The sequence below is a fragment of the Idiotropiscis lumnitzeri genome, chromosome 13 (assembly GCF_059441095.1).
Source record: "Idiotropiscis lumnitzeri isolate Australia: NSW breed Sydney's pygmy pipehorse chromosome 13, RoL_Ilum_1.0, whole genome shotgun sequence".
NCBI classification, from domain to species: Eukaryota; Metazoa; Chordata; class Actinopteri; order Syngnathiformes; family Syngnathidae; genus Idiotropiscis; species Idiotropiscis lumnitzeri.
The window spans coordinates 6,646,342-6,664,415 of NC_142403.1; the positions used below are offsets into that span (position 1 = coordinate 6,646,342).

The following is an 18,074-nucleotide window of genomic DNA, read 5'->3' on the forward strand; positions in this document are numbered from 1 at the left end:
TTCAGGAGTGAAGAGGCTCAGGGGGAAAGTGCCATTGTTTACATCACATATGACAAACATCATTACACACAGGTTCTTAATGACACTGAAAGAACTGTGGAGTTCACACAAAAATAGTTTGCGGCAGGATTGACACACAGGCAGATTGGATGGAAACATGCTGAAGATCAAGGTGCTAATTAGCAGACTTTGTTCTTATGTAAATATCATGGACTCACAACAATATTCTGTGCAACCCTGTGTGTCAAACTATGAACATGGAGTTGAATGACACACACGAAAAGGAAAAGTAATTCAAAGAAAGGGATAAGGATTTTTCACTGGTATGAGAGGCATCAGTGTGCAGTAACTTCTGAAAAGTGTCAATACAAGTCTTGAGGGAAATGATCTTATTATCCAGCTTGAATATATAATTGCTTTGAGCGGATGCATCACAAAACAAAATTAAAATAGGCATTAACTTAAAATATTTTAAAAATATAATATAAATGGAGCACAACATCCTAATAAACACACACACATTTTGTCCTATAATTGAACTTAATCGGACTCTATTTTGGCTCTTTTACACAGCATTGCGTACCTTGTCATAAAAACATTAGAGGAATAATGCGAGATGTTGCTTTAATTCTTCCAATAAGGTGTGAAATCTAAAAACATAAAATAAAATTTCCCCAAACCTGAGTGTTTGACCTGCAGGAAAATGGCCTTGCTTGTGAAGCAAGACAAAGCCAAACCTCTCAAAAGACTTCCAAGGTTAACTACAAGGCTTAATAGACATAAAGTTGTATTGTATTGTATTGTATTGTATACAGTACTGCATTGGAATGAAACACTCCACATAGTTACAATGTTGACTTATGTCACTCTGGTGGAAGGTGCGATGAGGAAAGAATTTCACTTCAGCAACAGTGACAACAGATACCTTGGACGGAGGAATCATTCACAAAAAACAAACAAATTGTTTTCAAGGAGGATTATACCTGTGTGAAACATAGTTTAACAAACAGCCAAAGATGGGGAAAAAAGGTTGACTTCCATGTTGCTGTCATGATTGGATTTTTTTTTTTAAACTAGAAACAAAAGTTCTGAAGGCGATTGTAACTATTGAGTTTTTCTTCATATTTAGTTTCCAAAAGAAATCTTTCTTTCCTTCAGCATATTAGGGGAAATGTACACCTTCTTTTGCTGATTTTACATTGGCAAATCACAAAATGTGAGTTACTGTTCCCAAACAAGTGTATTCATGTTTTTTCCACCGACATCTTGGACAATTTGCAAATAAAACAAAGCATATTTTTCACACTGTACAAGTTGATGAACAAATATGCAAACACAATGCGTTACTGCTGCAGTCAGAAGGATGAGAATGTCTGATTTGCTGTTACGCATTTGTTAATTATTAATATTTGCCGTCATGTGATGATGCAGGAAAAGTCCACACCAATGAAAACAATACTACATTCAGCGCTAAAATGAAACCAAATATCTTAATTGATAAGAACAGTTTTAAGGGCACTGTACCTTGACACTGTTGCACAAACTATAACAAAAACATGAAAAATCAAAACAGGGTCGGGTATAACATACAAAAAAAAGTCAAAGCAAACATGGCAGTGACATTATTTCTCATTCAAAACCAAAGCAAAAAGAAAAAAAATGTTCATTCAGCAACATTCAGAAAAATTCGGCATCAAAGCACTTGGAATATTTCTGCATGTGCGGAAAATCACAAGCTTCTTATTTTCCCTCTCTTACCTCAAATAGCTCAAATGTACCTTAAAACTATATCATTCAATTTCAGTCTATAAATATCACAATAGGTCTGAGGTACAGTTCAAAGTCATGTCCAATGAATGGATATGGTTGTAACAATGCTATAAATGACATATAACATCAATAACAAATTTTTGCTTCATATTAATACTTCAATGCCCATTAATTGGCTTTAAAACTGACCAGTGCAAACAAACTAAGAAAAACATAAATATAATAATGTCAGAAACTTTGTCTTACCTCCTCAAATATGATTTTCCCATCCTGTAACAGCCCAACAAAGTAAGTGTACTGTATTTACAAATACACATTTATATGCCTAAAGGGGTCAATGTTGAGAGTGTTAATTTGTTTAAATGATTTATAAGAAATAAAACACTCTAAGGCATGTACCTCAATGTTAGCTGTCCAGCTGTCCAAAATCAAGTCAATCTTTCAAGGCAAGGTAAAGCTCCTTTTTTTTAAAATTTTGGTAGAGTTACGGTTACAAACTTAATACTCCAATATTATTACCTACAATACACATTGTGTGTAAAATGAGTTTTCAGCTCAAAATGAGCTTGTCAAATGGCCATAAATGTGCTTCTGTGTAACGATCAAAGCTAAGTACATTGTTAGCGCTTAACTGCTTGGATTGTTCTTACAAAAAGTGCTACCTTGAGCCATTCACTCAAATCAGTCAATCCCGATTATGGTACTGGTTCAATTCCATCCTATTTAAGAAAGAAAAAAAAAGATTTCCATTGCAGTTGACCGTCTCATAAGGCCATCGTCATTAAAATGATGTCTCATGAAACTGCTGTGGCGTAACACACAAGAACTTTAACAGGGCATGTAAATGAGAAGCCTGTTGCGAGCCGATTTCAATTTCAGTCATGCATCATACAAGGAATGATCGGCAGCTCCTGACTGGTCGTACGACAGTCAAATGAATTGAATTGAATCACATACAGTTGAAACAGAATGACGACTACTTTTTCTATTGAGTTTACCCAGCGCCGCACTAGCACGCAGTTGACGAACAGCATGCTAAAATCATGGATCATGTGAGTGTACACTACTCAGAAAAAGTGAGGGATAATTGGCGTTTGGGAGAAATTTCAGGAACAACCGTAAATTTATCAGCATTTACAGGTGAACTTAATTTGACCTTGAAACTTTTGAATGCACATGGCCAACTGTTGTTTCAGTACTTTTTGCATCACTTAATGTTCCCAAGTAAGTAGCTAAACTGCAAAATTCACAATAGGTGATAAAAGGAATGAATCGACCAATAAATGTCCTGGTTGAATTGGAATTAGCTTTAAAACAGTCCTCTTAGACTGTTCACGTTTTGCCATCATGAGACGGTACGTAATTGATCAAAACGATACCTTGCCAATTACAAACCTTCCATCAGGACGTTCTCAGAGGGAAGAGGCCAATGAGCTTAGAGTGTTGCATTGTCATCAGAAGGTTACAACTAAGGCAAAAAAAGTAAAGCAAATAAAATAAAAAAATAAATAAATAAATAAAAAAGTTAGGGTCACAGAAAAGCAAAGAAGTGGACGTTAGTGGAGGTTTTCATGGCTTAAATACCTGATGTGAATTTTGCCATTAGGCTCTTTTGTTGGAGAAAAACAGAGAGTACTGAAACATTGAACACTAGGAAATAAGTTTACCTGCAAATGTTCAGTGTGCCTTTCAGGTTAATCGCGAGATTTCACCCAAACGCCAAATATTCATAACCTTTAGTGAGACAATATGCACGTCTCTCTCACTCTCTCTTTTTTTCATTTTTTTCGTTTTCGGTACAGATAAAGGCACAGAAGATATGGGAAGCACATTATATATTGTTGCTAGTATTTTTTTTTAAAGCATGGACATTCCAAGTCTACAGAAAGTAGAAACTTGCTATTTTCTTTCTTGATTTGTTTGACAGTTTGCAACAACGTACTTTACTCAAGTGGACAAGCCACAACCTGAACCCACAGTGTGAGCACTTCAATTGTTAGATTTACTTGAAGAAAAACAACTTTCTAAAATCAGACCGTGTGTGCCAAATGTTTTGATTTTCCATACAACGCTGTTGGTCACTATTTTGGGGGAATCCAAGCCAATTTATATGAAGGTGTGGTTCTGCAGGTGTTGGGGACACTGGGAAAAAAGGGGAGCTATTACAGAGCAAAGTTTTGGTAATTGTCGCTAGAGTGGTGCCAGCTCACTTGGCAATGACTGCTGAGGTGCCCTTAAGCAAGATTGTGAAAAAATATTGCACCACCACTTCAGTGTGGCAAATTGAAAACACCATTTTCTAAAGCCCATGGCCCAGCTGACAATACGATGCCCAAAAATCCTGCATGTGTGTACTTGTGGCCCATGTTTTTGTAAAATGTTTTATAGACATTTACATTTATTATATTAATTTAGTTAATGATCAGAATATTGGTGTCTCCAATAACTTGTAGCTGCATGTGAAGAATGATGATGGTGTTGACGTGTCAACTTTCAAAATCAACTCATCTCACGAGGAACTAAAGCATTTTAAAACCATGAGCAAGTTATTTCCCACTACCCTTTTATACAATCCACCAAGATGCTGAACAACGGAGTCCAAAAGAAATACGTGGAATATTAGATGCTACCATGTATCGACACTTACAACTAATTTTGAATTCCATGTTATTTTCAAATATAAAAATTCAAACTGAAATTGAGAAGAGTGTCGGAAATAAATTGAAAGAAAAAGGGTACTAAAGTCGAAAAGGTGGTCTCATACTGTTGTGTTGCAACACAAGGGTGTGTCTGCATAATGTACCTGTGTGCGGGCGGGCTTGTGTTCTGAACAACACAGAAGATCATGGCATAAAGGACCTCATTCCGCCATGTGTAACAAAAGAACAGAGCATTTGTTTTGGACACATCAGCCACAGTTCCAACTTAACCCTCTAGGAGAGTGCAAATATCCCGCAGCATTTGAGCCCTGATGGGACTCGCATCCACTGACTAGAATTCAGCAAACTCTTTAGCACACTTTTCCGTTTGTGAGACACGAATGTCCTCCTCTTCGTAGTCGTCAAAGTTGCTTGTGTCTCCTGGTCCTCTGCACTTGGGTAAGAAGGGTGCTTCGACCTAACAGAGATGTTCAAGTTAACTAACAATGCACAGATACAAAATCTAAAATACATTTTAAGTGGGGAAAAAAACAAATGCCGTTCTTACCTTTCTCTCATAAATGGCAATCCAGTCCGTTGTGGAAAACCACTTGTGATTTTTGATGTCATTCACACCATTTTTCAGATTTCCGAATCTTTTTGTCAAGTCTACCTGAAGCAGATTTCTCAGCAGATCCTTCAGGTCGGAGCTGAAGTGTGAGGGGAATCGTACCTACAGGAGCAAAGACAGTGAGCACCCATGTATGTCAAACAGGTGGGAAAAAATGTTTTTTTTTTTGGGGGGGGGCAATATAGTTAAGTTGATTTAAGTTAACATTCAATTCTTGCACCTTGCCAGACACAATCTTCTCATAGATCTGAATGGGTTGATCAGCAAAAAATGGAGGGTAACCAGCAGCCATTTCATAGATAAGGACTCCGAGTGCCCACCAGTCCACAGCTTTGTTGTAGCCCTGGAAGAGGAAGAAAATAATCAATCATATAACTATTGTATATTTCTGACTATAAGTCCCACTTTTTTATAGTTTGGCTGGTCATGTGACTTACACTCAAGTGCAAATTGCATAAAATGAGATCTTGGATTGGCACCCAAAATCTCTGTTTTGCCAAGTGCCAAAACAAAGAAGAAGAAATGGAAGATGAAGACGTAGTAGTAGTCATGGCAAATAATGTGTGATGTAAAACTAGTTTAGCGTGGGGATTCTGAATCTAATTGCACAATAGCAATGACCAGGATTCTACCTTTGTTTTTTGTTTTGTAAAAACCAAAAAGAAAACATTTTCTGCAGTTACAAGCGGAAGTTTTGTCCTCCTTTGATGCCATTGACGCGGGGTGTATTCAGAAATTTAGTCTGACGCGCTAAGACCACTCTGAGGAAGAATGCGCCCTCTCCTATTTGTTTTCTGAACGCAGCCCATGTTATAAACCAGTCAGCAGCTTGTGTTTCAAATGTTCCCATCTGACGCACTGGGCCACTCTTCAGAACCAAATGGCACATTTGAACAATGATCTGAGTTTACGAACGGTTCAAGTGAAGCAATGCATGTTCTGAGATTATTTTCGAATTTACCCTTTATTAGGGAACAAGGATTTGGGGTGTGAGTCCGAGCTCTACTTTCTAAATTCGATCTGTGTACAAATTTGAAAACTTTTTTGTTGGGTTGTCCTGAGGTTTTCAATAATTTTGTCGATTAATTGAAGAATTGATTTCAAATTTAACAAAGTCAATATTCAGTACAATTTACCTTGCTGAGGATGATCTCTGGAGCCAAGTACTCAGGAGTTCCACACAATGTCCAGGTTCTGCCTTTTACTCTTTTGGCAAAGCCAAAGTCTGTGACCTTAAGGCGGAACAACAGAAACACAATAGAGTCCACAACAAGCATGCACGATGCTTTTGAACCACAATATTCATACATGCAGATGTGCTGTAAACAACATGGCGTACCTGAATATAACCATGTTGATCAATGAGCAGGTTTTCAGGCTTCAGGTCTCTGTAGATGAGGTCTAAGGAGTGGAGGTACTCAAAGGTGAGCACTATCTGAGCTGCATAAAATCGTGCATGGTGTTCACTGAAAGAAGGAATGTCAGACGGTCGGGTGAGTCTCTTCTGAATAATCCATTCAACCCAAGTGTTTACTATCAATAAAGTTATCCTATTTTGCAAACTGAGAGGCCGTAGCGGCTGTTACAGAAGCAGATAGCAAAGAGAAAACATGTAGTAATGACCATTTTATAGGAAATGTAACATATTGGAACATAATGAAGTTGACATAAGGGATGGGCGAGTACAGATACGATGTCTCTGTATCGAGACTTATTTCAAAGTATCGGGCACTCATGAAGGCTACCGATACCAGCCACCAATACAAAAGGCAAACAAATTTGACATCGATTCAGTCGAGTAAGTTGGTGCTATACCGTGGCGGTTTGACACAGCAGCGAATTATCTTACGCGCCATAAATAAGGAGGTCTTTCTTCTCAATTGTCCATCATTGGGGTAAATTAAACTATACGTATTGAAAATACTAGTGTTATCGGTACTTGCTTTCAGAATTACTACATACTCTAGAGTGAATACCCATACTGCTATTGGTGTGATAAAAAGTGGACTAAGATCCTTCGTTGACACCAAATCTAATAAAAAAAAAAAAGGTCAGTGTTTATACTTGATATGAAGGGAATAGACTCCAAACACAATCAGTAATCGCCCACTGTACATTCATTCCCACGTCTGTCACACTTTTTTTTTTTATATTGTACTGTTCACCATAGTTGACTTTTTACACTTGGATGAACAGTGAAGATTTTGAAAAATTGAAACGCATTGAGTCTTTACTCAAGTTTTGTAATTCACTTTAAGGTTGATGATGCATTTCCTTGTCTTTACTTTTTATTTCAAATATGGTCAATTTTTCAAGAATGCTAAGATAAAAGTATATATTCTATGCTGGCACAAACAGTAACTGGAACTCCTTGAGCGTGTAGCGGTCAATCATACAAGTTCCGCAATATCTACAATGCTATTTATCACATACCTGAACCTTCCAATGCGTCTGAGGTGTGAGAACATCTCTCCACCCGGCACATATTCCATTACCATGTAGAGGTTTGAGTTGTCCTGTTGAACAAAGAGAGAAAATTTGAGACCAACGACTGTATGTTTATTTTGTAACATCAATAGTAGCACAGACAAGCAGTGTAAATAAACACTTGCAAGTAGTATTCAGCACCCACCTTGAATGCGTACTCCAATCTGACAAGGAAGGGGAAGGAAACGGCCTGCAGTATTCTCTTTTCATTCAGCGTGTGTTCTATCTGTTTCAATTTCACCACCTGCCAAACCAAGAGGCAACATCACACACTGCTTTGTCTTTATCACTTGCATCACAACGGAAACTCCTGTCAGCAGTTGCTTTTACAGCTCATTTGAGTGCATACGCCTTATCCGTGGTCAGATTCAAGGACATTTTTAGTAATATCAAGACGCATGGATAACTTATTTTTCATCTGACACATAACCATGATAGAAAGCTACTTATATTATTAGTATTCTTATGATTTTAAAGGGGAAGGGCAGGCCCCTTGTAATTTTTCATTCAGTGACTAGGAATTAGGAAATGTTCGCAATTGTGACAAATCAAGTCAACCAGCCTTCTGGAACAGACAGCAGTCAAGTTCCAAAGGTCTTCTGTGTTTTACTTTTATCATTCTGAAACAAAACTCAAAAAAGAATTTAGACAATGCGAGGTAAAGTAAAAATGTTTTATTACTCCGTCAAGAAAGTGATTCAGTTGGAACGTAATTGGGTGTAACATTAGAAATGTTACAACACGAAACCGTATAAGTGCTTTAAAGGCCTTTCATCCCCAAATTGAATAATTTAAAAAATTTCAAAATCCAAAATTAAAATCAAATGCACCTGTTGCTGTCAATGATTTGAGGATGTGTGTATGCTTCATAAGGTAAAGATAATAATCAGAAAATTTGAAAAAGAACATCAAAGACCCTAAAAACTTTCACACTATCTTAAGATGCCAATCAATGTTAAGCCCCTCTCAGGTTTTTAATGTTTCTTGTAAGCATGAGAGAAAAAAAAAAACAAAAAAACATCAGGATCCTGTAAAAGTTGTCTTAAATAATCTTTGAACCTACTTTTTGTTTGTCCAAGACCTTCATGGCGTAGAACTGGTTTGTTCCTTTATGCTTGACCAGCAATACTCGGCCAAATGAGCCAGTTCCCAGAGTCTTGAACCTATCAAAGTCGTCCAGGCACGTTGTGCTCTGAGGAAACACATTAGGCAGTTTGTGCAATGAGATGAAAGGCTCCAATTCTAAGTAAGTGTTGGTTACGTGTAAACTGATGGGTACATCTTTTTCATTTTATACATTGTGGTGAAATGTGCACAACAGGAAATATATCTCTGAAGGTATCTTCAAAGACTGCTGATGCAAGAGAAATGTAAATCTGATTAAGTTCTATTTTACCTGTGGTGGACACTCCCATTTTCTTAAAAAATCTTCTTTGGCTTTAGCTAAGAACTCCTTCACTAAAAAAATACAGCAGAAATCAAAATGTTTGCATTAAACACCCACACACTGTCAGTTAATAGCAAACAACATTTAGGGTAAAGTGCATTTTAAGGTCAGGCACGTTTCAGGTACTGAGGAAGAATGACTACTTGACAAAACAGGGGGGAAAGAAAAACCTCCTGATGAAAACCACAAAGCAGCTCAACAGGAAATTTAAGTGATGCAAATAGCTTTGGTAGGATTGACAAGCCTGGCCAAATTTAAAGTGAAGCTGTTCTGCAGCTCTTTGAGAAAGAATTGAGGGTTAATAAGAATCTGAAAATGGGCAGGCTGGGACAAAGAGAGAAAATGCAGAGCGCAACAGAGACCACAGCGCAGGCATTTGAAAGAACATTATGAAAGGTCAAATCAGACATGAGAAATCCCGAGTCACAGAGTCAACGAAGCACTGCCAATCAAGACTGTAACACACTGACACATCTGATCTACATGCTTAAGTTGAACTAAGCAGCCACTCTGTGACTGAGGATATCTCAGAGAAGGGTGAGCATACCAAAAGTCTCTACAAGATCGCCAAGTAGATTTCAGGAACATTGAGCCACATGGATGGAAGTGATGAGGAAGAAAAAAGAGAAGGAGAAACATTTGTGAAGTGTCTGAAACAGCAGCATTTGTGATTCAAGTGGATCCAATGTAACACAAAACAGAATGACAGAAGACAGCATACACAGTACATCGTCTAACACCTGACAAAACCGGAAAAGACTATTTCTCAGCAAGGCCTCTTGGAACACTAATTGTAAAATTTAATCCACAGAGTATTTTATGTAACGTGGTAACAATTATTGCTTTATTGTTTCCACATTACAACAAGCTGCAGATTTCTGCCAAGAGGCTGTTCAATAGTTCGGTCAGGCCCTTATCAGATTACACTAGAAAAACACCACAAGGGAAATGGCAGACGCACAAAACACATATTTACAAAAAAACAAAACAAAACAACTGACAGTTATGAACACAAAGAACTTAGCATGATTTGGAACATACTTTGAATTGCCTTCAGGTTGTACAAATGGAATATGACCAATAAAATGGCTCTTTAAAGTTTCACTAAACTTTTGAGTTTGAATTGCTGTGGTCATGTGTCCCCATACTTTATACTTTTATACTTTATTTAGCCAGCGGTGCAAGCAGTCTGGACTCGGAGGGGGTGAAGATCGCTTACTCTAGAGCAGGTGTGGGCAAACTATGGCCCGGGGGCCACATGTGGTCCGTTAAACGTTTTAATCCGGCTAGCCGAATTTGAAAAAAAATTAAATGAATAAACGTTGTCAATGTTTTATTTTGTTAATGCTGTGGTTTTTCAAAGACATATATATCGTTGTAATGCTTTTGTTCACTTTCATTTAAAATTTAATTTATTTTTTTTCTCCGATGAGGTGAGGTTACCAAAACACTCCATCCATTTGCTCCTGGACTGGCCCCTCTGTTAAATTTTTGAACCCCTTGTGGCCTGCCAATCAAAAAGTTTGCCCACCCCTGCTCTAGAGTCTCTTTTACATCCCTTACTGACATTGTTAGGACTGTTATAAATGTGTAAGCAACTGCTTCTTTAAAGATGAAAAACAATCAATTGACATGTGTGATCGACAAGGATAAAAACAGCTAAAATTTGAAATTCAGGTTCATATTACCGGTTCAAATTTCACTACTGGTTCTTTTGGCTTCTCCCATCTGATAAGCACCATAACAGCCGACAAACAGAGAAAATGTGTACTGGAAGAAGAGAGGATGCGATTTATGACAGTAAAGAAGAGGAAGAAAGAGTCAGAAAGTGTTCCATATGTTCTGATGCTATGCAAATGGCGGAAGGCAGCAAACATTCTGGTCATAATTTTTCACTCATGACAGTAGGAGGGTAAAAGTGTGTGCAAGGATCTTGTAAACAAGAGACCTTACATCCAGGAACATTCATGTTGGTTGTTGCTAATTGCAATTTTGAATGGGCTAAATATGCATCCTATTTATACAGCGGTGCCCTAACTTACCAAGTTTTTCATGAGCTGAGCTGTAAGCAATTGATTTTTTTTGCATGGACTTGCAGGCAATATTTTGAAATACAAGTGCAAGATGGGCAGCAAACTCAATTTACTTAACAACAAGCAGTAGTTTGACAAATAAACAATTCTACAAAAAAAAAGGCTTCAGGCTTCTAACTGTGAATACCAGTTTAAGTTTACAAACAAAACTTAAAAAGAGAATGACAGATTGTGTATTTAATATAACGAAGGACTTTTCTGCTATCTTAATGCTGATAAACAATGTAAAACGCCATAGATTAGCCTTAATGGAATTCAGATTAATTTCAAAAGGGAAAGATTATTTTTAAAAAAAAGTGTTTTAAGTCATAAGCGTGGTCACAGAACGAATACAACTTTTAAGTCAAGACATCATTATATTTTATATTTATATATTTTATAAAAAAAAATGCTTTCAATGTGCAGATTTTTTTAGCAATATCATAACACTGTTAACTGTGATATTCTTGCTCATTATGATTGCAAAAAGAAATGTTAATTCATTTTAGTTTAAGTTGGTTATTTACATTTGCAATGTCAATCTCACAATAAATCGCAACATCATCTCTCACTGTATTGAAAGACATATTAGATATCACATATCACAACATAATGTTTAACTATTTACATATTTTATGTATTACATTGTCTTTAACATTTGGCTGCTACACTAATCACTTTTCTGTGCACCGGTATTTTGTTTAGACAAAGTGCGGATCCAGTGGTCCCGAATTGACGCGTTAATTTAATTTTTGAATTGCTGATAAACCACCAATGTCAGCGTTTTCCACAGAAAAGCGGGGTTGGCCACCCACCAAAAAAGTGAAATGAACCATCACACAGTACAATAACCCTTGAAGGTTTAATACAATAAAGCACTACACTTTTTTGTTTTCAAAATCAAAGTTTCTTCGCTAATAAACAAGAAAGTTTTGACACAACCGATCCAGCTCACATCTTGAAATGTTGCAAATGATTCATCTGACATGCGAGCTGCAGAGCACTTACTAAACTTATCCCACACGATGGTGAACTCAGAGATGCGCGGCACTTCACTTTCTTGTCCTCTCTGCTCTTGGCTACTTTTACGACATCTGTGAAAAAAGCGGCTGGCAAACGAGTGATCCTTTCCCTGGGCCATTTGGAGATAATTTTTTTCGAAGCGTAATAAGCGAAGAGGTGCAGGCAAAAATACACTTTCCAGACTGAGGACCAGATGAGAAATAGCTGCTTCCTGTATTAAGTCAAGTACTCTGCAACACTTGGCTAACCACATAAAGTTAAGCTTCCTGTTCAAGCGCTCCTCTTTACTTTCAGTGACCATCTCTGCAGGTTTTTTATGCTACATTGTGTTCTCTGCGCGGAATTTGCAATGCACATTTTGATCCAATTTTGTCCAAGTCAGACTCAAAGACAGAATTTGAACCCACTGCAGGACAGTCACTGGAATACTTAAAATATTATAATGTTAATTAGATGCCATGATGAATCATTAAAACATTCCATTATTCAGTGGAGCCTCAAAATGTAAACATAAAATATATTTGGGGGAAAAATCAGCCTCAAAAGTCACACATAAACCCAAACATTCAACTGCAATCATGCAAGGAGGTTACAAGCAACACATACACACAGTACACAATGCGACGTGCAATTCCGAAAAAAAAAAACAAAAAAAAAAAACAAACAACGAAAAAGAAAAAAACAAATACCAACAACATCTCCCCCCGTCCATAAAACTTTGTGATGCCCCTGCAATAAACATTTTTTGTCCCAGCAATTTAGTCCGGGCTTTAGATGACTTTCTAAAAATTTAACAGGGCTTCAAGTCTCAACAATTACATGTGGTGCGCTTTTTCTTTTGCTATATTTTAAATGCCTCCCGCAATAGGACGCCAGTGAAGGCAAAGAAGAAATGTGCTATGCTACCGCAGTTACGGATATTCAACTTTTTGTTATACCGTATTTGTCCTGGCAGCTCAGTACAATAGGACTAAAGCAAATAAAAGACATCACTAACAGAAGGACAGAATGTGCACCAAAAAGCCAGCAGTGTTCGAGCTTCAATGTGAAAAGACACACCTCCTAGGGACATGCAGTAGTCCTTCACTGGGATCTTTGTCAAGCGACGCAGAAAATGTGAAAACACATTTTTATGTTCTATGTACGCATGAATAGCTGTTAAGGGTGTTCAAATGTTACTTTATAATGCCTGTTTTGTTAATGTTTTAATGATGGCGACAGTTTGAAACTGGAAAGGATTATTTACATGAACATTGTTTGGTATAGATAAAACATGAATTATTAGAAATGGTTAAGAAGTTGAGTAGCTTCCTGAAGTGGTATTTCATTGTTATGATTTCTTTTCTTCATTAATTGGCGGTGAGAAATCATATGGGCCCACTATATCACGATGAGGCATGTATGCTCATTTTTGAATATCCACTTGAGTTACCAAATATGGTCACTTGCCTGATAAAGGACTACAGTTGTGTGAAAGTCTTTTCGTTTTGTAACACCCATCGGCAAACAAAGACAAATCATCATTTGGCAGTACAACTGCAAGGGTAGTTTGTTCTATGCTGAGTTGCTGACTTCAACCCAACATCAATGGAAGAATACAGCTTTAGCAGTCCACCTGAGAAAAAAAATCTATCTACTTAACTAAAACTGAACTCAACTAAAAAGGAAATGTTTATTTACATGATACTATATCACTCAGAAACACACTCGCACTAAGAGAGCCTGTCCTTGAGACAAGTCCTCACAGACTGTGGGCCTCAATCTTAACGTAAACATACTTCGATGGAGTGTGTTGTTTGCATAACAGTATCATTATATCAAAAACACAACAGCCACAGCGGCCCAACAGGAACTACTAAAGCCTGCGAAACCGCATGGATTAATGCTCGTCAGAAAGCGGGTCAAGATCAAGAGCTCTCTGTGCAGACCAGAGGCGTGGTCCAGGCGAGTGGATTTGTTTGGAAAATATACACAAAAACAGTGCCGATAGCCATTTGCCAACAGTTTAGATATTAGTGGAAGCCACTTAGTTAAGACACTTACTTATGTTACTTATGTTATCTGGGAAAATGCTTTGCAGTGTGGTTGTTGTAAAAGGAAAACAACAGGTGAGCCAGGCATTAACGAGGTTCCTTCATTTTTGCTAACCATGTCATTGTTTACTGGCACTGTAATTCAGTGATTCACTACTATATTAGTGTATTGTGAGAGAACTTCAGGCGTGACGTGGGAAATTATCAAATTACATTTGGTTAGAAAATTATTCACTTTAGTATTGCTTTTAAAGCATGACTGGCATAAAACTCGTTTCAATTCTTGCATCTGTAATAGTTTTGGTTTCACCTAAGCAGGCAAGGAATGGCGGTCGCATGGTTAGCACATTGGCCTAACATTCCTGATGTTGGGGATTCAAATCTGAGTCTCAGCCTTCCTGTTTGGAGTTTACATGTTCTTCTTGTGCTTGTGTGGGTTTGCCAAAAACACAATTCTTAGTTGAATTGAATACTACTAATACATACTATAGGCTGGCAACCAGTGCAAGGAGAACCCCACATTTTGCCAGCTGGGATAGGCTCCAGCTCAGCCGCAATCCTAGTGAGAATCAGTAGCGCAGATAATGGATGGATGGATGGATGGATGGACGAATGGATAAACATGCCACATTTACAGTAAGTAAATTGAGGTTCATTGCTGAGTTCATTATAATTTGAGTATACTGAAGGAATCACATAATCCTAGGCTGACCCCTACGACCACATAAGTAGAACGAAAGCCTTTCCTAAAGTATATTTTGAATGATGAAAAAGATTGTGTTCGCATATTTAAGACTGTGGTGTTCAAAGATGGGCACTTAACCCCATTTTGCCAGTCCATCCTGGATCTGCGACCTGGCCACCCTTACATCACCGTCCCTCTGTCCTTATTCATAAAATAATCGTCCTCTGTCCATGTCCTTTTAAAGCACTTCCGTCCTTACATTTGACTAATACGTCCCCTTTGCCCCCCAAAACAAATAAATAAAAATCTAACAATTTCTAATTCATAAATATTATGTAAAGCTCATTAGCTGGATAACTTCCTTTTCACTTCTACAAACCACTTGCCACCACACGTATGGGCACTAGTCCCCCCACATATCCGTCTTACACAATCATTACTTGACCCGTTTAGAGACGATTACAGGGATGGACGAAAACCCACTTTCATCCTTGCTTAGTCCGTCCATTTAAAAAAAAAATGGCATCCGTCCTTTCTGCCCCTGGGATGGAATGCCCATCTCTGTTTTAAATATATATATGTATATATATTTAGTTTCATTTATTTATTTATTTTTGGCAAGGTGCTCTGCAATTACCTCACCAGTGATGGGAAATTTGGATGTCCTAGTAGAATGGTTGTGTAGGAGCCATTATTTGAAAATGATGAATTAGAGAGACTTACCATAATCCAGTTTTGCATATTATCACGTATGTTTTAATTCTTGTAAAATAGTACTAGTGTGTATACACTTAAACTGAACTACCTCCGTCAGTATACCCAAGAAGTAGCTCTCAATTACAAAAAGGTTGGTGACCCCTGACATAATCTTAGTGACATTGCAACGTGCAAAGATGCAAATTTTGACTCAGGTTAAGGTTGGAAAACATGAACCATTGATGAGTTTAGTAGTGGGAAACACTCAACATGATTGTCGTATCAATGAGGCTGTACAGTACACATTGAATGCATCGGTGCACAAGTAACAAAACATGATAACAAGCGGAATGAATACCCACTATTTTCATATTCAAGCATAAATAAACGAGTACACTATCTCCTGGCAGAACATGTCAATACCCTGCCAAAAACGATATTCAGTCCGGGTCTGTACTGGAATGATAAGAGAAGTACGTGCGGCATCAGCTAACACTGGACAACAAACTGCTGAAGGCTGCTCATCGCACACATTATATTATAATACAGCAGGCGCTGTCACGCTGAAAAAACACCTCAAAAGAATCTAACATTACAGGCGGTGCGAAGTAGATGATGCTTACCGCTTTCTTGCTCGTTGCCTTTCTTGGCTGTAGCTGCGTTCCCCATCACGAGAAGACGGGGCGATGCACAGCTGGCGAGGTGCGACGATGGAGGCGGTGGCGGTGTGGCTAGCTTGCGAGCTAGCGGCTCCTCCTCCTCCGTTAGCTAGCTAACAGATTTCAACCAGCTCGGTGATCCGCAACATCAATTTCCCCTCGTTGTCAACAGAGTCCAATGTGCTCTGCGAACGGCTGTCGTCTTATTAGACAAAACGCCTGTTCGCTTTCAAGCAGGCCTTCGCTGGAATGAAAACATGATCCAGACTTTTTTTTCCAGCCCTGCCTGCTGTCGTTGTATGCTGCGTTCAGGTTGTGTGGGAATAGCCGTGCGTACCGACGTGACGGGTGAAATGGTGTCTTCAAATTTAGTCAAAAAATAGCACACACTTTTCAAAACTTTTACATCGCGTAGCCGTTAGTTTACTATGTAAAAAACTTCATTGAGTAAATTAGCACCATTGCCATGTATTCATCGTTGTCACTTTGCATCATTTCCACAATTATGTTGTTACTACACAAATATGCACATTGGCTATTGTTAAGGACTCGCTATCCTTTGTAAACTAGTGTTCGCGGTGTCCTCAATTAGTTCTTAATCTTCATTTTTTGGGAGACTTTTTTTCCTCAGGCTATCACAAAACCCATGCCCGCTTCAAAGCACTCCCTCCAGCAGCAATGCACTTGTTGTATCCTTTCAACAACCACTGGAAGCCCCCCCTGGAAGTCCTCCGCTGTGAACGTGTCCACGACCCTGTCACAGCCTTTTTAATCTCCTCAATGGTCTCAAAAACTGCCTTTGAGAGGTTTTCCTTGTGCTTGATGAACAACCTAATGCGGCGATGAACTGTATTGATGTGCATACAGGTCAGATAGTTGGAAACAGGGATGGACATGTGGACTGGTGCATTCTCCTGTTGGAAATGCCATCAACATGATTTAAAGCACGCTAGGCTTTTGCCTTTGGACTAACTTCCCAAAAATGTTCTGCATGTTCACTTCATCATGAATAATTGTGTGCACAGTTCCTGTACTGACTTCAATCTGTACACTTGTTGTCTCTATTGACACTCGACAGTCTTCCTCACTAAAAATACGAGTTTTCCCCACGAGCTCCGGTGTTCTGACTTCTACCGCACCCACACCTCTCTCTCACAAACTCTCTGCCGCCCTTAAACTTTTTGTGCCAAAGAAACATGGATGGTCTGCTCATGAAAGTTCCATATGCAGTCTAAAGTAGTTCATAAATCAGCATAGAGTTTTTTTTTTTTTACGAATTTAACGCAATATCTTATAGCCAATCGCACTTCCAAAGTGTCCGCCCATTCCAACTGCGTTCTGCAAAAGTCAACAGTGACGAGCGGGATTTAATAGTGTTCGCTTAATATCCACATAAAGCTGCCTCGTTCAACCTGGAATAACTAAAAATTGTATGTTATGTCATTAGACATATGATAATGACATATCTATTTTTTATGAATGTGGGATGATTATATCCCCTACGAAAAAAAATCTCAAAACTTATTGAAGGCACCTCATATAACACCTTAATGTATATTTTACTGGAGACAGATTAAAATTATGTTTTATACTTGACCAATAAAGATGATTCTGACTGACATTAAAAAGAATTGCGCATAGCAATGGCTAACAAGGTGCACTGACATCCAACCATGTAAGCCATAGGTCCATCCACACATCCATCCTTCATACGTGCATCCCATCTTAAGTCCATTTTCTCTTATCCTCATTAGGGTTACGGGTGAGCTGAAGACTGGAGCCTAACTGACTTAGGCGAGAGGCAGGGTACACCCTGGACTGGTTGACTGTGAGCTGCAGGGCACAAAAAAAACAAACAAACATTCACACTTAAAGAAAATTAAGTCTTCGTTGAACTGAGCTTACATGTTTTTGGAATGTAGGAGGGAACAC

At 38.3% G+C, this 18,074-nt stretch overlaps 1 protein-coding gene across 2 annotated transcripts; it reads right to left on the minus strand.

Moving 5' to 3' along the window:
• Nucleotides 1-531: 531 nt before the first annotated feature.
• Nucleotides 532-16,450, minus strand: prkacba (protein kinase, cAMP-dependent, catalytic, beta a). 2 transcript variants are annotated; one of them, XM_088313613.1, is made up of 10 exons: nucleotides 16,107-16,450; nucleotides 8,924-8,985; nucleotides 8,591-8,719; nucleotides 7,673-7,771; nucleotides 7,474-7,556; nucleotides 6,380-6,506; nucleotides 6,177-6,272; nucleotides 5,261-5,383; nucleotides 4,978-5,142; nucleotides 532-4,887 (listed from the first exon to the last, which is right to left on the minus strand). In XM_088313613.1, the coding sequence occupies exons 1-10, from the start codon at nucleotides 16,150-16,152 to the stop codon at nucleotides 4,762-4,764; spliced, it is 1,056 nt and encodes a 351-aa protein (XP_088169739.1). In that variant the 5' UTR covers nucleotides 16,153-16,450; the 3' UTR covers nucleotides 532-4,761. The 2 variants fall into 2 exon arrangements, with proteins under 2 accessions (XP_088169739.1, XP_088169738.1); XM_088313612.1 differs by lacking the exon at nucleotides 16,107-16,450 and adding an exon at nucleotides 12,055-12,718.
• Nucleotides 16,451-18,074: the final 1,624 nt, after the last annotated feature.